This window comes from Drosophila mojavensis, unplaced genomic scaffold (genome assembly GCF_018153725.1).
Source record: "Drosophila mojavensis isolate 15081-1352.22 unplaced genomic scaffold, ASM1815372v1 contig_74, whole genome shotgun sequence".
In the NCBI taxonomy this organism is placed as follows: domain Eukaryota; kingdom Metazoa; phylum Arthropoda; class Insecta; order Diptera; family Drosophilidae; genus Drosophila; species Drosophila mojavensis.
This window is the reverse complement of record NW_025318899.1, coordinates 18683737-18706666: the sequence shown is the minus strand read 5'-3', so window position 1 is coordinate 18706666 and position 22930 is coordinate 18683737. Positions and strand designations below refer to the sequence as shown.

General features: G+C 36.5%; 1 protein-coding gene across 1 annotated transcript; it reads left to right on the top strand.

Moving 5' to 3' along the window:
• The first annotated feature begins 1183 nt into the window (after positions 1-1183).
• Positions 1184-21965, top strand: LOC6582937 (somatostatin receptor type 2). The gene is made up of 2 exons (XM_002008583.4): positions 1184-1501; positions 19284-21965. Exon 2 carries the CDS (start codon positions 19626-19628, stop codon positions 21327-21329), a length of 1704 nt encoding a protein of 567 aa, XP_002008619.3. The 5' UTR covers positions 1184-1501; positions 19284-19625; the 3' UTR covers positions 21330-21965.
• Positions 21966-22930: the final 965 nt, after the last annotated feature.

Here is a 22930-nt window from a genome sequence, read left to right as displayed (position 1 = left end):
AGCGCTAGATATGCGAAATACCAAAATAAATGCAGCAATTAAAAAATGTAATATCCATCTATATATATATCTGCATCTATATATATATATATATGGCGAATAGTGAGTCGCACCCACACTTATTGAATATTTATGGCAACCATGAATAATATTTATTCAATACAACGGTATTTATTTTGGCCATAGCGCCAACAAAATTAGCCATCGCATTTCATCATTATCACGATTGGGGCACGATCATGATGGTGTTGCCAATTGAAATATTAAGCATACGCCGCATAGCCAGCGCCAAATGGCTTATGGCTAATTATTTACAAAATCAACACACACATACATATACAGTGGGCAGCGTACGCTTTTGACGTCACGAAATGTATTTAAGAATCAATTGACACATTCATAAATTGATAGCTGACTTATTACCAATAATTGCTTTTGATTGCTGCGCGTTTCTTTCCATTCGCCGAAGATGCAAATGCTACGCTACGCCCATAAACAACAACAGCAACAGCAACAAAGGCGTAAACAAACAAACAAACAATACAAAATTCACATAATTTGTTTATAAACAAAAGTGCGCAGCCGAGGCACATTAAACCGAACAGCGGCGAAACATCACAGGCAACACAAGCCAATTGCCGGCGCAGACTTTTAAAAAGCAATTATAATTATATTAATAATATTATTAAAATACGCGCACTACACAAACAAAAACTCAATCCCATATAACATTTCAATAACAGGGAATGCAAAGAACAAAAAGAACTCGGCTAACAGACCTCCCAATTGGAGCAGCCTGCTGTTAAATTCGACTCTAACAGCGCTGGAAATTGACTCCGAAACGAAGACGTTTCGGGCTGCGCACGAAGTGTGCTCTCTCTCTCTCTTTCTCTCTCGCTCACTCGTTCGCTTATACGGAACAGCTGTTTGGCGTGGGCCTGGTGGAGCATCATTAGCATCATCATGATTATTAACAGTGACAACAACAGCGAGCACACGCACACAGATATGATGTTAGGGCCAGCGGCTTCTTTAACGGCCTCAGTCGTTGCCTGTCAACAAAGCGCGACGCACGTGTGCTACAGGCGGCGCTCGTCCAAAATTCTTAACTAAAATCAAACAAATGCGAAACGCGCCAAGTCGAAAAACTTTAATAAAATAATAATAAAAAACTATGTGAAAAATTAAATTAAATTATTATTAAATAGCTGATGTGAAAATTGTGAATAATTTACAACACAAAATTAAAAATTACTTTTACTCAAGCTGCAACAGTTCAGTGACAATAGCACAATAAATCAAAGCAAAGCCAACAAGTTTTCAAAACTCGCAAAACGAGCTTCAAAACACGTAAATAGTTTTTGCCAAGCAGTTGTTAAACAAACTTCTATAATATAGAATACGAATAAGTATATATGCATATATAAATATACATTTTTGGTTCATAAATTTATCAACGCGTTCCATCGCAGCCGCAAGACAAACTCAAAACAAAAACGAGGTAAATATTTATTATTGTCAGTGCACAATAAATCTGCTTGAACATGAACTCAACTGCAGAGTTTATCAAAGAAAAACCCCAACAAAAAGAGCAGAAAAAAAAGAACAGTTAGCCAAACACAAAAACGTGTCAAATTTATGCGAAGCGGTAAAATGAAACTGCCGGAAATTTATATGGCTTATAAAGGGGCCACGCACAAGTGCACACACTTCAAGGATCTTTGTTTGCCTTTGTAATTCAATGCCAATTCTCAAATGGCAAAACAAACAACAAAATATAAGAAACCATAAAGAATGGAAACTTTCTGCAGCTTTGTTTAGATTTTCATAATTGCGCTATAAACAATCTTTTCCTTTTTTTTTTTAAGTACTTGATAAACTAGCTCAAGTTTTTAGTAGAATTTAAATTTTATTTAAACGAACTGCTTAAATAAACAGAGATTGCCAAGATTCATAGCGGCCAACCATAACTGTTCAATTAGAAAATCGATTATCATAACAAAGCCAAAGAAACTTTTTCAAAAGACCAACGCAACCCCCGAGACTCGAGGAAGTCTGCGCTAGGGTTACCTCTATAAAGCACATCAAGTCGCTATCAACCTCGAGACCCCGCAGCAGACGCATGTTGAATTTGTCGAAAATCTAAACTTATATCGTGCCACAAACACACACACACACAGAGAGGAAGAGAGAGAGAGATGCTGTTGCCTCGGCACGAGTTGGCTGATAAAACGTAGCATACTTTTTGGGGGCAAATTGCTTAGGGAACAGAGGGCCACAATGCATTGTAATGGGAGCGCCGCACAGCGACAAGCTAAATTAATAAACACGTCAAGAAAAAGAGGCAGACACATTACAAATTAAGCAGTAGTCAAATAGTTAACCGAGCAGCTGCAGAGAAAGGGCCAAAATGCGCAAAACCGCAAACTCAATGCAGATAATTAAATGTAATTGTAATGTGTTTCTCTATGGGTTACAGTAGTTACTGTGAGTGAGCTTAGATGTCTCTGTGTCTGTGTGTGTGTATTAATAATGCTTATAAATAGCCAGCGCAATGCCAACTGCAAAGAGATGTACAACATATGGTCTAATCAAAATTTTAATACCATAACTAAAGAGCTTTGCCTGATCAGATATAACTATTAACTTAGTTATTAACGTTAGGAATTCAAAAAATAATAATAAATTATAAAACAGTTACCTTCCTCAATTTCAATAATTGCTCTTAACTTACCCTTGATTATTGCCCATTCAATTTTCTTGTTTCGATTGTCTTAAACGATTTTTGGAGCACAATTGCAAAATTATCCACATGAGTGTTGATAATCTTCATATACTTTGAGATAATTGAACTAATAAATTGCTCACTCAAAGGAATTTATATGAAGTGTGCAGTTCGCATCAACTCATGCACTTACTAATGTACTTCAAGTCATTAAGAGCTCAAGTAGATTCTGCTTAAATTGTAATAGTTCATTAGGTGAATACATATTTAAGCCGAATTCTGAATGACAGCCAAATAAATATTAAAAATTAAGTGTTAATAATAAAAAATTATAGAACAATAGTAAAATATTAATAATTAAAAACAAATATAAAAAAAATTTTTAATACCAAAAAATAAAATATTTATATTATAATAATGGCTAAAAATAAATAGTAAATAATTAAATATTTAATACTAAAATTATATTTATATAATTATTATTATTATTTTCTATAATTACAAATATTTAGTAAACGAAAAAAAATATTTTAATATATTTAAAATATTAAATACATAAATAAAAAATTTTATAAATCAATAATTTATATATATTTAAAAATGTAATTAATTAATTTATCTGAAAATATAAATTTCCCACTGAGATAATATTAAAAAGTTGTTAAGATTACTAACATGCAAATATTAACAGTTGAATTAATATACTAAATAGCGTAAATATTTCTCTTGCCCTCGCAATTCACTTTAAAATGCTTGTCGATATTTCGCTTACACTAACAAACAAACTATTACAACATTATATCTGATCAATTCATGAGAGAGCATGAAATGCAGCTCAAAGCATATTTCATGCAATTTTATTGCATATAAGTCGAAACCCATTCATACACTCATAGTGCGCCTTACTTAATTAAACGCATTTAATGTTGTTAGCTTGGATGTAATTAGTGTAATTTGTAATGGTTAGTTGCAGTAATTATTAAAATATCTATTCCAACCATCTACTATGCCGTACGCTTCATTTAAAAATCGTTAGAGCTCGCCCAGCTCTCGCTGCCACGTAATTGAAATAACAACAATTTATGTGAAATAACAACAACAGCAACAAGCAAAAGCAATCTCATATATATCTACTACATGCGTGTCAGTGTGTGTGTACGCGTGTGTGTGTGTGTGTGTATCGAGGGCATAATGTGCGCCTAATGTCAGATAAGAGCTTATAATAATGACGTGCCGGGCAAACGCGGGTTGCCAAACTTTAATAGTTGGCATTCGCTTGTCGACGGCAAAGTCAATAAAATGTAATTAAATCAACATTGTTATCAGCAACTCACATATACACACACACACACATATACGCACACAGGCACACCCTCGCACAACAATTTGAGCCTTTGCTTTATGTATTAATTTTAATAGAAATTTTTGCCTCCAGATTTCGCCAAATTTTGCTTATCAATAATTTTATTAATTCAATGTTCGCAAAATTTGCATTTAGAGGATTTATAAAATAAGCTGACTATTTCGCATAGAAAACTCAGCTAATTACCAAGATTATCTTGAATGAGCTCAATTGCCAAGTAGCTCGCGAAAAAAGTAACAGTGCTGAGTTCATAAACTTTTTCATAAAAGTTGCCAAGTCTTCTCAGAAAAAAAAAAAGATAGAATGAAATGAAAGCATAGCCAAATAAAGGTAAATTATACCAAAGCTCCCTGAACGGTTCAAATCGACGAAACTAATTTATGCGCACAATGCTCTTGAAAACTATAACGATTTCCAAGTTGATGATGAGAAAAAGAGCGACAGAGTGGGAGAGAGGGAGTGAGAGTAAGAGAGCGAGAGCAGCAGGCCTGCCAACTGCTTTTGGCAGAAGGGGAATGGGCGGCAGCAAAGTTTGAAAGGGAACCAAAAAATAAATACTATAAAAAAGGAAATTGATAAGAAAAATTGCAGAACGAATATTTAATACTCTTTTGCTCTGATGAGCTGAGCTCATAGAAAATGGAAAATCAGGGTAAAATGTCTTATGTCTTGTTTTTTTTTTCTTTCTTTATAACTCAATACGAGGAAATGATTAAGGGGATAGAAACAGCGGAAGATTAGGAGAGAGAAAGAGAGAAAGAGAGAGAGAAAGAGCGCGAGCGAGAGAGAAAAAGAGAGAGAGAGAGAATATAGGTTTGCAGGTTGGCATATATTAAGAGAATATATGTATATGTACACTTTTACTTCCTCTATTGAAAGATAATGTTAATACATGATAATACATTTTAGATATATCGATATATTTTTGATGGGATATATCTATAGATTTTGGACGATATCATGTGCTGTTAATATGTAGATATTTTTTAATCTTTATATGAATGCTCTTTCAATTACAAATGCTGACTTTTGACTTTGATTTATTATTATTATTTACTATAAGAGAATACATTCCTATCCCTTCGATGACTGCATGATAACGAATTACTTTCACTAAAATTAGCTTTTCATAATACTATTCCAACTCAAACTGTTCGCTTTAGAAACCTCTAGCTGACTGCTGACCCAACAATTGCTACGCCTCAACAAATACGTATACTTAATGTAACTTTTGAACAACCTTTACGCTACACTAAAAATTTCCCAACACAGCAGAACAACTCAAATTGGAATAGAAAATAAGTTAAAGAGAGCGGCCAAAAAATAGAAAAAAAAAGAAGAAAAAAAGAGCGCAATCAGCTCGTTTTCATTTACCTTTTTCGGCTGTTATTCAAATCTTTAGCGATACGGCGGAACAGAAAGTTTAGCTAGAGCTCTTTGAATTTGATTAACAATTTGCGCTGGGCAGCTATCAAAAGTTGGCTATTCATATTACGAAAAGTTCCCCGGCAGACCCTTGAAACCGAAACCCGCTGATTTTAATTGAAATTACAGCCAAAACCGGTTGAAGAGAAAAGGTTAAGTGGCCTTCCTCAAGCAAAAAGACAAAAAATTGGCAAGAAAATTAAACGAAAACTTTTGTCATTCCGGTAATTTGATAATTCACAGAGGGCCTATCTACAAAAACCAGTTAAAGATTGTCCCTTTCTAACTGTTTAATACAGTGCCATGCACAAACTTCAATTGATACAGATATATATGTATCATCAGTCGAATGACAGAGCTGAATGAGTGAAGTGAGCTCTTGTCAGATTTGCATTTTACGAAATTGCATAATTCAATATACAAATAAACCTCTGCCGGCAGGCAGACAATCATCAGTTCATCAACAAGGCCCGTTGAGCCCTTCGGTTTGGCCAAAACCAAGTGGTCTACTATGCACACACGTGCTCACACAGCATAGCTGCAATCGCTCTGACTCTGGCAGTTGGTTTTTCTGAAAGTTTCATTACATAATTGCCATCTGCATGAGGGGCTCTGCACTTGTGGCAGCATCTGCAATGCCCGATTGTCGAGGAGATGGAATTGAAGTGCGTGCCATGGCACCGTCCATGGCAAAATCTAGTGGCATTCAGTTGAACTTGTGCCAAACTAGTAAGCTATCAAAATATTGTTGGCCCAATATCAGCAAGAGCAGCAAGCAACCTTTGCCCACGTTTCAATTAGCTACTTCACTTGGGGCAACGCTTGTAGCAACTGTTGCCCCGCAATTTGTGTTCCCTAATTATTTGTATAGCTATGCAATCTAATATCCAATTTAATTCAAGTTTGATTCTCAGAATGTTGCAGCACAGGTGGGCAAATTAGGTAATAGTTAGTTACGGCTAGCTGAGCTTATTAACTTACAGAGGAGTTCTTCTTCTATCTAACTCGCTTATTTCCTCAGCTTCTATCTCATTCTCTCTCTATCTCTTTTGGCATTTCTTCTCTCCTTTACTATCCAATTTTATTTATTACTCACTCTCACTTTCTTTCTCAGTTTCACTTTTTATTTCTTTTTCTTTTTGTTTCTATCGTCTCTTTCCCTCTTTCTTTCTATCTATCCTGTTCTTCTCCTTTTTCTTTCTCTATCTATTTCTTTCTTATATCCACTCTCTCTCCCTCTTTGCTTTTAATTCTTCACTTTCTTCATTTTTATGTTACTTTTTCTTCTCACCCTTTTCCTATTCCATTTTAGTCTATCTTTTTCTGTCTTCATTTATTTCAGGCTCTGTTTTATTCCTCTACTGCTCTCTCATCGTTTCTCTCTTCCATTCGTTTTTCATTCATTGTTTATCTTCTTCAATCTCTTCATATCACTCATCTGTTTCTTTATCGTCTCTTTCTCTCTCCCTCATTCTTTCTACTTATCTCTCTGTTTCCTTTATTCTCCTTCCCCCTTTGTCTGTCTCACATCTGATATCTCTCTCTCTCCCTCTCTCCCTCTCTCTCTTACTGTCTATCTCTCTATCTCTTACGATATTTCTTTCCTTCTCGTTTTCTTCTTTCTCTGCTCTCTCCCTCACACTCTGTCTGAACACCCACTGAAAATCGCATAGAAAGGCGTTTATTTTGATTTTCCACAACTTTGTTCAATCTAATTTCAACTGTTTTTCATCGATTGATTTACACAGACACTTGGCTTCGGGTTAGAAACTGTGTCCACTCAATTCACTTGGCAACTCTTGGCAGAAACTCTGGCGACGCTTGCAACAAGTGTTTGGCTCGTAGAAAATTTATCGATGATAAAACTTGGCTTCAAAGTGAATTACGACAAGTTTGCCGTTGCTTTTGCCACCAGCCCCAAGTCAGTTCCCTAGCCAGGTTTCTCTTTTTATAGCCAGCGTGGCAAAAACAAATAGCCGTATGGCGAGTCATCGGCCCAGGCCCAGGCCCAAGTCCAAGTCCCAGTCCAAGCAGAGCGTGGAGTAAGATAAATGTGTTGAAGTCGAGTCGTCCAAGCATGAGCATGAGCGTAGTTGGAGTCAATTTAATTGTTTATTCTGACTAATTAAAAACTTGTAGCTTCCAAGCGACGAAAATTGAATAAAAAAGTGAAAACAAAAACAACTTCAATCTAGCGAAAATTCTGGGAATGAAACTTGCTTGTCAATCACTATAAAAGTTGTTCATAAAACTAACTTTGGCAACAAAATTAACAAATTGGTATTCAACTTTATCGAGTAGATTGGCATAAAGTCCTTACATAGCATAGGCGACAGACAACCTATAAAAATGAATTCAATATTGACTCATAAGCTTAAGCTAACTTACGTTTATGGCCCTACAGGACAGTCAGTAGCATCTCCGATGCTAACTAGCTTATGTTTTCATTGCCAATTTATGAGCGTTGCGAAAGAGCTGGCCGGCTGGCTATCGGACTGGCGGAGCGGCTAGCCATCATTTTTATGGCATTCAGTGTGCGTCGTGTTCGTGTTTCACTTAAGCTTCACTTGACTCATAAATTGGCCAAGTTATTTTAGGCACGCACATGTTCGAAAAGTCATAGACGCATATATCTTTTTTGTCACAATTCGATCTGCATATCGGACGCATTCCATTTCCGTAGCGGACCTTCGTTTGATTGCCGCACATACCCTGGGGAAAATGTAACTAGAAGGGGGTTTTGATTTTAGTCAAAGATTCGTTTTTTTCTCAATGATTAAAAATCCATGAATAGATACATATTATTATAAAATTATATTTGCATATTTCATAGCCAATTAATCTTTCATTTTTTTTTATTATTATTATTAAGTCTTCTCTTTGGTGTTATACTATCTGAAATTTTAGCTTCAGTGAATATATAAAAATATTAATATATATAAAATTAAAAAAAAAAAAAAAGATTTTGAAGTCTTTTCTTTTAATCATTAATAAATGAAAATAATAAAATTTCATTTCCTATTATTTTTAGAAATTTTTTTGGTTGTACTGAAGAATTTAATTATTATACTTTTTGCTTTATTAGTTCTCCGTCTGATTCGACATTTACTCAAACAATATTTTTAAAATGTTATCAAAAAAGGTTCACATTTAAATTCGAATTTTCATTTTTTCTTAAGGAATAATTTTCTTATTAATATTCAATTATTTTTAAGAGTTTCTCAACCAACTTTATCCTACCTCACTTTTCACATTCCCATTTCTAGCGCATCCATTAGTCGAGCAACATCAGCTAATACTTATTTATTTTATGCTTTGTTTATTTTTTGCTATTTTGCTATAGTGCTACGATTTATGTGGACAGCGTCCATTTATCGCGCCATCATGTCTTGTTTTTGCTGTCAAACATGAGGCCGAGTTGCCGCTTCAATGGACATGTACCCATAACAATAAATATATGTCAAATATTTTACTGCTGCTCTGTATAGTGGCATATTTTTACAACCAGTCGATGCTAGGCGTGGCGGTGCGAGGCGATGCGGAGTGAAGGCCATCAACTTTGTCACTTTTTGAGCATTTCTATGTGCATACATTTCAGCCATTTTATTATGCCTGAATACTCTTGTTTATTTTTTATGCTCTCTGTTGTTTTCTCTTTTTCTCTGTCTCTTTGTCTTTCTCTCTCTGTGCCTGTGTATTGTAGTCTAGTTTATGTTTGCGTTGCTATTTGCTATTTCCTTACACGCTGCGCACAGCAAACTGCCTCGAATTCGCCATGAGACTGCAGCTGCAGCTTCTCGCATTTAAAGATGTTTCTGAAGACATTTGAGTGAATTATTAATAAAGTCAATAAAATATTCGTATTTGATCGAATTGACTAAATATTCTGTAAGTGTGGAGCTACAATGATTGATTGATTGATAGAAACTACAGAGAAAAATTAAAGATTTGCTTGAACAAACTGCTTACATTTATATATTTTATTTATTTTAAAATATTTATGCTGCCTTAATTTATAAACAAATATAAAATGATTTATCTGCTTTATTTAATAATTGAATAATAATAAATAAAAAACATAAAAAATCAGTTTATAATTTTACGTTTATTTCTATTATATATTTTAAAAGAAATTTTTACAAAAAACATTTTTAATATTTTTTATATTAAGTTTATAAAAAATTTATTAATTTAATCTACTAACTATATAAGTATATTAAGAAGTCTTGAAACAGGTACAAAAAAAAATCCTGTAATGGATTTATAAATATTTGGCATACTTCGCTGGGCATCTTAAAGTCAAGCACTGCGAATACGCCAAATATTCCTAAACAATTCAATACATTAATACCATAAAATATATATTATTGACGTTTCTTCTTCTTGTTGTTATTTAAATATTTATCTCTATCTATCGCATACCCAGCATAATTATAGCTTCCAGCTAACAATGGCGATGCTGTAGACGCCCACGCAGCTAGGCATCGATATCGACAGCTATGTTGCTGTCATTGTTCTAGTTGTTGTTGTTGTCGCTCATGTTGTTGTCCGGTCATGATTTATAAATAATTAAATATTTATTTTCGCACGTTGTAATGACGTTGGCAGTGATGTCAACGGTTGCCATTTGCCCACCTCATATGCTCATTAATATTAATAAGGCGGCATATCAAGCTCTGGCAGGGCGCTGGCATAGCAGCGGCATGGCTTCCACTCTATTGCTCTCTCTTGTTGCTCGCCTGCTCTGTTTCGACTGGGCGGTAATCTCAACAGGTGTTTGTGTTTATGTTTCGACTTGGCACACGTGTCGTCCTTGTGGTAATCAACTCAAGTGCCTGGGAGCTGAAGCCTGGCAAAGTTTCACTTGCTACACGGCTGCACGCTAGCCAACAAAAGATACAGAGAGAGGGAGAGAGAGAGAGAGAGAGGGAGCGAGAGAGAGAGAGAGAGAGAGGGAGCGAGAGAGCGAGCTAAAACGATGTTTATCGTTGTCGTTTTCGTTTAGGCTAGAATCCAATTTCCATTATCCAATTTTGATGCTGTCAGGCGAGCATAAATAAGACGCACAGCGCGCACAATATTCGAGGGCCGATCCCCGATGCTTTGTTATGCAAATCTCAGCACAAAAAGTATCAATCTCCTACTTGGGACTTAGTCAAGCTAAAGTCCATTTACTGTATGCACCCCAGGCCGCAGCTCAGACTCAGGCTCAGACTCAGGCACAGACCCGGACCCGGATCCGGACCCGGACTCGTACTCTGGCCCAGCAAATGTTTTATAGCCTTAGCCTTAAGAGCACCCACTTACCGTCGTTTTATAGCCGAAAAATATTATAACTCATATTTTTCTTAGAATTTTTGAGTGACTCCCCGAAGCGAACAAAATAAAAACGCAACAAGAGTGAAATGAAACAACAAAAGAAATTTGTCTCTGATTCGCTGCTTAAAGCAATCTTTAAATTCTCGCACAGCTGCCGCCTTCTCAAAATCATTTGGCAGAGCATAATTGCCCTGGAAGCGAGGACGCATGCATGATATTTCATAATGAAACAAATTGTATTATTTTTATGTAAAATGTACACAAACAGACGAATGCTGCGAACGCTTTGAAAACTCCTGCAAGAAACGTTCCTTCCTGACTTGATGCGGCTCCTGCTTCTGCTCCTGCTGCTGTTTTTGCTGTTGCTGTTGCTGTTGCTTTTTGGCAAATATATTCAGACGCTGCCCCAACGCCCCTCCACTAAGTGTTATCACAGGTGTTCGATGGAGGCAAAAACCTCACGGCAAATAAATAACGAAATCACTTGTGTATAATTTTCAAGGCAAATAGCGAGGCACCAATAAGAAATTCAGCTACAAATCTACGACTATAAAACATACCCTAGAGTGGTATGCGTAAACTTTCATTTATGCAGACAGCTGCTAAAAAATTTGGATCAAAAGGGCAATTCACCACAGATTCGACTGTTGTTTGATAATTATAATATTTAAAATAAAATGAGCCATCGAAAGACTGAAGCGAGCGCTGGCAGTTAAAGCCAACAAGCAAAAAATCTCTTTAGTAAATTAAAGGAATGCTTATTGCATTCAAAAATATATAATATATAAATTAATAATGTAAATAAATTAAAATAATAATATATAAGTATATACAGTCAAATAATTTAAAATTATACAAAAGATATATGAATAATAATTTCAAAATAATAATTATATACAATAACAATTTAATTATATACACTTATAAAAACTAGATCGATAGTAATAGTAATAGATCTATAATAATAGTATAGAAAAGGTAGTTAATATAACGCTGTCAAGGCAACGCAGGTAGATTTTCGCCTTAATATATAGTAACTTCAATTAGTCATATTTTTATAAAATATATAACTGTAAACAGTAATAATAAAATAATAATTTATGTAGTATATACACAGCTATATAAATAGTCGTAGAAAGGGTAAAGAGAGCACAGGTAAATCTGTACATTAATAAATTAAAGAAATACTAATATAATATATGGAAAGTAATCGAAATTGTCGAATATGAAGTGGCATAAATTAAAGAAAATTCAATTGAAATTATATAAAAATAAATTAGAATAATAATTTCCAATCAAATAAAAACCTTTTCTTATACAATATATTTAATATAAAAATCATTAAATAAAAAAAAAATGGTAGAGCTGCCGTGGCTTGCAGCGTGTGTCTGCTCAAGCTGTCGCTATTTATAGCAAAGCTTTCAATTTATCTTAAATGTTACCTGTGTGTCATCAGATAGAAATGCCCAAAGAAATCGGGTATACACCGACAAATAATCTGAAGCAAAAATTCTGCAATTAAAAAAAAAAACAACTCATCAATATAGAAAATCTTACATATTAATAGCTAAAAGAATTCAAAATACTCACACCATTAATAGTTTCTAATATATGAATATACCTTAAGGCATGTTTACAGGGTATGCGAATGTTTTGCATGATAACAAATTTGTGCACAACATTTGCAAGTTGACTTTTCGTGGCGCGTGTCGTTTCATGTGAGAGTTTTCATTTTCTGTTTCTTTTTTCTTTATTTTCTTACGACAGAGGTGAGCGTACTTATTATTTTTATTTTTGCTCTTTTATCTATATAATTTGATTTATGTCACTGGCAGCCACCGACAACCACACTACACACATTTATCGATTCTGTAAATTGTTGCAGTGGTGAAGATGGTGCACTGGATGTGGTGCTGCGGTGGCTCAGCGCCTTGCCCCAAAATCGCTTTAAGTTATCGCTCCATGAATATCCATTAAAGATGATGAGCCATGCGAGCTTTCAGCAGCGGTTAATGCCAGCGTCAACGACGTGTCACGCCCATACCGGGCCACGCCTCCGCCTAAGCATTTAAGCAATAAATTAATTTCGGCCACGAACCAACTGAGAAATCAGTGTCTAGACACAGGTCCCGGACGAGACCAAGACTCAGAAATCGCGCGTTGAATTTAAAGAGTCCGCAAGGCGTGCTCCAAGCATTTTTCGAGTTCAATTTCCAAGACTTCGAGTTCTGCCAAGAAAACGCAGCCGTCCTTAGGCTTGCCTTTTGTTCTTTTCATTTTAGATTTTCTTATACATTTTCATTTGTTTGCTTTTCTGGCTGGTCTGGGGCCTTTAGCGTCTTGCCTTGAATCTTTTATGTTACTCGCACATTAGTCAAATGCCACAGAGCCAAACAAGTAAATTAAAATATGCGAAACATTTTTCAAATAGGCAACACATCATTATGACGAAATTGTTTATAAAGAGCAACAGAAGAAGAAGAAGAAGAAGCAGCAGCAGCGGCAGCTACAGCAGCCAAAAGATCATCAACACTTCATATACATGACTTTCTGCGTCTTATAAATTGCTTCTGCGAACTCAAATGTTTGTTTAATTGAATTTTATTTTATGTGCTCATATCTGCGCGCTTGCATAAAGGGAATGCTAATGAGGAAGAAGCTCTTGAATAATATATGAAAATTAAGTACGCTTAGTTTAAGCTCCCAAAAAGGAGATGTTGTGAAATTCGCTAAGTTTGTTGTAGATTTAAATATGTACAGTGCTTATCATAATTATAGCCCACTTTTAATCCACTTAAACGAATCGGCTGAAAATTTTTCCCAAATGGAATATTTCCTCAAAATCTTCAAAAATGAGTAGTTCAATATTTCAATTATGAATGGCAAAAAACTTTTTCACTTAAAATTCACGATTTAATAACGATTTCTTAAAAAGAAGTAAAAAACAAGGAAAAACAGCACCATTTTCTGTATCAAAATTATAGCCCATATTCATATTTTTGTAAAAAAAATCCGAATTCGTTGCGGATTAATGGAAAAACTAATGTTAATACTTAGTCCGGCCTCCATTTGTCTTAGTTAACTCAAAAATTCTCTTCCTCATTGAAACCACTAAATTTAATAAAAGGTCCTTTTCGAAACTTTGTTATTTAGTCATTGTCGTTTAGAATTTGCGTTTTAAGATATCCAACTGTCTCCAACTGGCGATTTTTGGCATACACACGTCTTGCAAGATTACCCCAGACATTTTTATCGGGTTGAGATCCCCAAAACATGCTGGCCAGTCAAGGACATCAACATGACATTCCTCCAAACACTCTTTTGTACGTCTGCTCACATGGATTCTGGCATTATCCTGTTGGAAAACCATTGGTTTCTCACCTTATTCCCTTGAATATGGAATGAGACTACTATCCATAGCCTGAATATACTCTTCACTGTTCATTCGGTTCATTAAAAACTTCAATTCCCAGGTACCAAATTAAAAAAATGGACCCTAAATCATGACGGAGCCACCTCCAAAGTCTGTCCTTGAAAAAAACATAGATCCTTCCTCCAATCATGCTAATAAGTATCAAACCCATCAGGACCATCCAGGTTAAACTTCTTCCCATCAGAAAATGTGACCTGTTAGGGTAAAAATTTTTAAATATACTGTAAGCCAAAAGACGATGATTCAAACGCGCGTATGTCAGATCGGTCGCAGTATGTCCTTCGGCAAAACCAAGTCGAGCAACCTTGTGGCGACTTAGCAACATGGATGCTTTGGTCAGTTTAGACCTATTTATGATTCCTGAGCTCTTAAGTACTCGCCAAACAGTCATCGCTGACATAGATTCGCCCACATGTGCGGCCAAAGCTATACAAGCGGCTGGGTTGTTGCTGGCTTTCTTAATAATTTTGCGTTTATCGTGCGCAATTAGTAACGGTTTTCACCCAGTACGTCTTCTTGATCCTTATTCTTCGGGGTTATCCAAAAAAATTTTAATTACACTTTGACTTTTTTTTCAAAATTCGTAAAATACTCGAAATAGACTCTCCTGACTCGAAAAGTGAGAAAATACGGTCCTTTTCATAATAAGATAATTGTTTTCCAAGCGGCATCTCTTAAAAACTATCGAAATTTACTTAATTACAATGTCTGTAAAGCCAAAAGTCTGTTCCGCACTTAATAAATTCAAATTTGCGACAGTGGGCTATAATTATGATACACAAAAATGCAAGCAAAAATGCTAGCACAGAGCAAAAGTTAACGGTTCTTTCTTAGTTTTCCATAAATTGAACTAAAATTTTGATAAAATCTACTGAACATGCTCCAGTCTATAATGTGCTGTAAAATTTATTTTTAAAAAACCTTAAAAATTTTGTTACAACGGGCTCAAAGTTTAAGTTGCAGGGTGGGCTATAATTATGATAAGCACTGTATAAACATGCATGTACGTAGATCCCATCCAAAGCAAAGTGCTTTATATTATGCAAACGTAAGAGTAATTATGCATTTATAGCTTTAGCTGTCAATACCACATATAAATATTTGAATTACTAAAGCTAAAGAGTGATTTTGTTTAGCTTTGATTTACAAAATCTTGTCGATAATTTGAGGCAGCTGCATGACAAAAGCTGAATGCTATAATACTCGATGTAAGGTACATCACTGCCAATGACTGATTAATATGAATTCATTGATCATGATATATAAATCATATTCATGATTCACAGAAATATAAATGGTCTTAGTTTAGATCTTCTAACGAATTTATGGCAAAAGCTAAATGATATGAGACTGCATGACAAAAGCTGAATGATATAACACTCGATGGATGGTACATCTATGAAACTTGTGGAAATATTGATCAGAATTTGCTCGCTAAATAAAATGCATAGCCTTGAGAATGATTACGAAACTGTGATCAACTCTTCTAGTGAATGTGACAAAAACAAAACTTGAAACTTGAATTATGGCAGCTGCATGACAAAAGCTGAATGCTACAAGACGCTGTGAATGGTACATCAATGCCAAAGATTGCATACTATGAAGAAAATACTTAAGTACATATAAATCTGCATTTAAAATTTGATGACTCTGGTTCTATAGATGTAGCAGATAAAATTTTATTACTGAATGTCGACGATGTTTTTAATCGATAACAAAATAACGGGATGAGTTATCGATTTTTTGAGAACAACTATACCCTGATTTCCCATTTTCAATGGGTTCTTGTGCCTAATTCGCTTTAAGAGATTAAGCATTATAAATCATCATGATTAATTACGATTCATAATGCTGCTAATACTCTTAGCATTGTACTCATAACAAAATCCCTAGGCGTCTTTTTTTACCTTAAACAATTTATTTGGGTAAACAACCGTAAGCTATTTATGGCTCTCATTTATAGGTGTATAATTTTCAATTAAACAGAGTGCGCTAATAAACCAGCACAAAATACAATTGTGAGCAATGCACTATATATAGAACATTTATCAATTAAATTATAAGCTCAGCCTTGGGCTCTTGGACACGGAAATGGAAAATGAAAAAAAGAAATATATATAAGGAATAATCAAGTTATATTTAATAAGAAAATATGAAATTTTTGGATGCCTACCAGGTATGAAAAATGGCAATTGCCTAAACTTACTGAACATTTTATTTTCTATATTTTCATTTTGAATGTTCATTATTCGTTCACTATTCTTTGTTCAATGCTCAAATAAAAATGCAATATAAAAGAATTTGTAAAAGAAATCCAAATTCATAAACCAATAAACACAAAACAAAAAATTCATAAATTTTCTTCATATTTATATATATTATATTTATCGATTAAAACTTGCTAAGATGCTGCCCAACTACCAACGAATTTAATGGCTGTGGTCCATCCGCTCAGACTCAAAATACTCGGGGCTCCGCAAGTTCGTATCTGTTTTAGCTCAGCCCAACTCTGTCGTTAGGTCGGCTCATGGTCTTTTGTGGTATATGCGTCAATGGCAACATGTGTAGCAATTGATTGCTGACCCCATTCTGTGGCCAGCATCTGTTGTGGACAGGCCTTTTAGGCTGATCGGCAGCGTCAGCCTGATTACCTGTCGGCTAATCAAGTTGAGGCTGCCCGGTCAAGCCTTGCTGCACAAGCATTCAGGCGGCACTGTTATGTTGCGGCACATTGTGAGTCGAAAGCGATTAGAGGAGCTAATTGAAGAGACAGAGGGAGAGGGAGAGGGAGAGAGAGAGTGAGAGAGAGAGAGAGAGGTTGACTGGTATGGCGTTGTCTAGTTTATGTGTTTTGGTTGTCTGAGCTGGGCAATTGTCATTAATCGCAGCTGTCGACCCTCTGTTTGGGTGTAAACCAACAACTCATATATTTCTGACGACTCATGTTGTTTATCTGACGGCGGACTATGGCAATTAATTCATTAAAGTAAATCATGCTGCGAGTCTGCAAGAGTTTCGCCTTGACCTGACAAGGAAGACCACGAACTTTTGCTCCATTTGACTGCGGCTCGTGGCAAAACTAATTCTTGGCCCAAACAAAAACTTGACAGCTTATTGGGGCCGCTGTCTGCCGAGTTTTGTTTCGCTGTTTGGCAGACTGATTTACGCAAAAGTGTCGTGGGCCTCATAAAGAGCATCAAGTTTGCGCTAAATTATGGCCTAAACTCAAGTTCATTTTCGTTTACGTGAAATTGCAGCAGAAAGTAGTTTTTGTTGTGGAACTAAATAAACATTTACCAACACAATTGTTGTGTATTTTGTTTGCTTAGTTTTTAGTTATTGCTTTCATTTGTGCTGCTTTACTTTTTGCTTATCTAATTGGATTCTGGCTGCGAGTGTGCTGGCTGTCCCAGGTGCTCAGCTAGATTATATTGTCTACTACAATCCTCAGGGCAAACTCTCTGAACAGTTGAACATATGTTGTTCAGTGTGAAGGAGCAGAGCTGTGTCCATTGCAAATAGTTGGGCAGTAAATTGGGGAACCTAACATAAATTACTTCAAGCATCTGTAGGGCATCTGAATTTAATTTTTTCTTGTATTTTACTTTTTATTAAATATATTTTCTTTGTATTTCTACGACGCTTTTTACGAAAAAAAATTGTATTAGCAACAGTATTTTCTTTTTCTCAAAATTTATTTTCTTTGAATTTTAATGTCTTTCATATTCTCATGAATTTAGAAAAATGTCTTTCAAATTGGATTTATTTTTGTTTTCTTTTTTGTTTTTCATAAAATAACATTATGTTAATACTAGTGTTGGGAAATTCCTTTTTTTTTTTTTCAAGATTAATTTTGTAAGATTTTTGTTTTCATTTTGTTTTTGTTTTAATAAATATGAAGAATGCTTAACACGAGTGAGAGAAATAAATTTTAATAAAATGAATTTACTCGCACATATTTACAAACATAAATATATTAACAATATAGTTTATAAATTCATATGAATATATCCAAATATTTTGGTATTTTAAAATTTAATTTAAAACAATACTTCTATTAATTTAATTATTTTTGGGAAGAAATAATAAAGAAAGATTGTTATAAATAAATATGTTTATTTTAAAAAATAATTGATATCTTTTGCTTTGGTTTCCTTCTGATTTTAAGCATGCTTATGCCCTTATGCTACCTCGAATGGTCGTAAATTATTCGATTCGCTCTCGCAATCCTCTTGCAGGCTTCAGATGCTGTCATTACCACATTCATGCTTCAACAGAGATATTACACATGTTCTTTGTCAGTTAATGCTGCAGCTTTTTTTTTAAGCTTTTCATATTTATTTGCCATCTCTGTTTTCATTCAATATTCCCAGCAGCAACTATCAATTGTTGCTCTGAGAATTGAAAAACGAGCGGCAGAGCATAGTTGGACAATAGCCAGAATAAAATGCATTGGTGTGAGCTATTATGCATGCCTAACGTATGATATAAGAATACATCAAATCAAAACTAAATAACTGCAATAGGAACTTAAGCCCTTTCACAATGCGAGTCTCTTGCATATTTACATATGCATTTATGGTTATTTACCAACAGCAACAGCTCACACACGATGGCCAACAGGTCGTCCTGCTGCTGGCCAATAATTTCCAACAATTGAAATCAGACTCGTATTATTTGAGCGAAGACAAACTTTTGCCTTTGGCTGCTTTTAAGACGGCGCTTCACTGATTGCAGCAGATCAATATATATATACATATATATATATACATCTATACAAATTCCACTTAATTACAATAAAGTGCATTACCTAACAAACGACTTAAATTTGTTTGCTGTAAACACCTTTTGAGTATTTTCGAGCCGATTGCGTGAGAGGCTTATGCAAAGCTTTTGCGAGATTGCATAACAGAATTTTTTGTTTCGTTTAGCTTAGGCCATGTCTAATCAATGCTAATTAGTTGTGTAATAATAATCATAGGCATTTGCCAACTCTCTGTCTCTCGTTTCATGTGCAGCACTGAAATTATGTGACGACAGCTGCGTGGTGTCCAGTCGCTCGGTCAACACGCCCACACACCTATACGCCCACGCAGCCTCTTCCATGCGCACGCATCAAAAATGGAAAACATATCAAAATATTTGAATTTTAGCCGCAGGCAGCATCTAATGTACGCTGCTGTCCAGGATTGAAAATTAGCCAAGCGAACATAACGATAGCAACGGCAGCAGCAGCAACAACAACAACAATAGGCAATAACAACGCGAACAGGAACTGAGGCAGTAGGAGCAGCAGCAGCAGCAGCAGCAGCAACACCAGCAGCAGGAGGAGGATTAGCAGCAGCGGCCGCACAACAAACATGAAAGGTTACTCGAAACCAAATGACGGCGCTAACCGCAGCTGCCACATGGACCATGTCCATGGCCGCTGTGGCATCCTGTTATTTGTACTGACAGCGCTGACACTAACGAGCTTAATAACGCCCACAGAGCAGCTGACAGCGACGCCGGCGTCGACAGCGACGTCAGCAAATGGCACAGCCGCAGCGCCAGCCACTAGCCAACAGTCTATGCCCAGCGTCAGGGCAATGGATGTTGAGGGCGTCGAAGGCGAAGTCGACGGCGCTGGCATTAGTTCGATATTGGAACTCTCCGACTACTACAAGCACATGAATGCGAATATGGTGAATGGCGATGGCAGCGGCAGCGGCAGCGGCAGCAGCAGCAGCAACAACGGCGGCTTCATATTTCCCGGCTTCAATGGCACACTGCCGGTGGGCTTTGGCAGTGAGCTGCCCAACGGCAGCGGCCCGTACAATCCCATGCAGGGCTGTCGACGCGACGGCAACTTTGGCCTGGAGCTCATCACGATGATACTCTATGTGCTCGTCTGCATTGTGGGCCTGTTTGGCAACACGCTGGTCATCTATGTGGTGCTGCGCTTCTCCAAGATGCAGACGGTGACCAACATCTATATACTCAATCTGGCCATAGCGGACGAGTGCTTTCTGATTGGCATTCCCTTCCTGCTCTACACCATGCAGGTGGGCAACTGGCCCTTTGGCAACTACATGTGCAAGGCCTATTTGGTGAGCACGTCCGTGACGCAATTCACGTCGTCCATCTTTCTGCTCATCATGTCGGCGGATCGTTATATAGCCGTTTGTCATCCCATATCGTCGCCGCGCTATCGCACCCCGTTCGTCTCGAAAGTCGTCTCGGCCGTGGCCTGGACGACCTCGGTGCTGTTGATGCTGCCCGTCATCCTGTTTGCCAGCACCTATGAATCGGAGCCGAATCACTTCACCTGCAGCATCAACTGGCCAGAGGCTTTCAACATACAATCGGAGACGGCATTCATATTGTACTCGCTAATTCTGGGCTTCGTGACGCCGCTGATCTTCATTATGATCTTCTACTGCCTGGTCATACGCAAGCTGCACACGGTGGGGCCGAAGCACAAGAGCAAGGAGAAGAAACGTTCGCACCGCAAGGTCACCAAATTGGTGCTGACCGTGATAACGGTCTACATTATGTGCTGGCTGCCCCATTGGATCTCACAGGTGGCGCTGATTAGCTCGACGCCCAGCTGCGCCTCCCGGCTGGAGCTGGCCGTGTTTTTGGCCTGCGGCTGCCTCAGCTACTCTAACTCGGCCATGAATCCCATACTCTACGCCTTCCTCAGCGACAACTTCAAGAAGAGCTTCATGAAGGCCTGCACCTGTGCCGCCCGCAAGGATGTCAATGCCCAGCTGCAGCTGGAGAACAGTTTCTTTCCCAAGTTCGGCAAGGGCCGGCAATCGGAGCGTCTGATTGGCCCCAATGCCATGGCCAGCAATAGCAAGGCCAAGAAGAAGGCCCTGGCCAATGCCCGCAACAATAACGCCCACATGGCCGCCACAACAACCACAACGACCACAGCGGGCACCGATGTCATCACCGCCATACAGCCCATGGCCCTGGCTCAGGCGGCGCCCACCCAGGTGACGCCCACTGCCGCTGCGCTGCTGGTCGTGAATGCCGAGACCAACTGTAAACCGCCGGTGCTGCACACAGACTTATAAGAGCGGGCTGCACCACCACCACCACCACCACCTGGCATGCCACTGGAGACGGTTGTGTTTATAGCGCGCAGATGAGTGCGAATGGCAGTGGATGGAGAGGAGCCGCTGCAGCTGCAGCTGGACGCGAAGCTGGTTAGCAGACCAGAGTGTTTACTATAAGCATTGATATTTTTACCATATTTATATATGTATATGTATATGTATATGTATTTGTCTGTATTCATTTCAGTATTTTCTTTCTGTTCAAGTTAATCCTTACATTCACATACTCCCCGCGCGCCTAGGTTAAGCTCAGTGAGTTACAGATTTAATCTTTAGCTATCAGCATGAAGCCCTATGCCAAAGATCTAATCAGAGAAAGACCTCGATGTTGTTAGCTGGAAAGTTGTCTAAAAAATCAAACATCCAAAAAGGAATTATTCAAACAAAAACAATTCCACTGGAAATAAAACGAAAAAGAAATAATTAGAAACACACACACAAAGTATTCGAACAAACTTTCACATTATCGAATTAAATTCCCAATGTGATGATCAACTAAGAAACGAAGACGATTATTAAGATATTGCTTAAATAAAAAATGAAAATAAATAAATAAATTTAATATTAAAATATGAATGTTTAGATATCATTCAAAAAGTTTATAAATATTCAAGTAAAAAAAAAAAAAATAATTAAACTAATTTTAATTGAATTTTAAGCTTAAAATAAAAATACTTCAAGTCGATGTGTATCCCGTGAAAAAAAAAAGTCCTAATGGACTATTAAAAACTAAATTAGGTTAAACGAATAAAATTGCTGCTAAGCCAAAGAAATTTATAATAATTAAAATAAACAATTATAATTAATTCGAATCGCATTTTAAGTGTTAAAACAAGCAAATGTTTACATGTAATATTTGTATTTTTGAATGTCAAAGAAAAATAAACTTATTAACATTCTCATAGTTGTAACGATTTCCAAAAACTCTTATCAATAGTCAGACAAAAATCTACAGGAATAATGCATGCATTCATATTAAGTGTAATTTGAGCTGTTTCAAATTGTGAAATTCAATGGAATTTAAGTTCATATATAAACATTTTAAACAGAAACAAAAAATAAATAATTAAATTTAAAATACAAACGAATTTTGTGAATTTATTGGAAAAATATCTTTCTACTGCTGCTTGTATTTACTTTCCTATGCTTTATTCTCTCTCCAATTCTCAGTAAATATTAAATCCATTTATTAGCATCATATTCTAATGATAGTGTATGAAATAACTTAATGGTAACATTCAAAGTAGCCTTTATAGCTCACCTCGCTATCTAAATGCTTATCTTTTACATTGCTTGAATTCTCACTTCCCTCTCACTCTCTGTCTCTCTCTCTCTCTCTCTCAATCTGTCTCTCTCTTGCCTGCTGTTGACTTGCAAATGTAGCTTTGACCGTGCGTAATAGATGCAGATATCAGAGGGAGAAGCAGAGAGAGACAGTGAGTGAGAGATAGCAAGAGGGAGAGAGACTGATAAAACTTGCATTTGAAAGTGCGAGAATAAACTCATAAAAACAAGATACAAAAAAATATATATATTTGAGTGTGACGAAGTGGCAATAC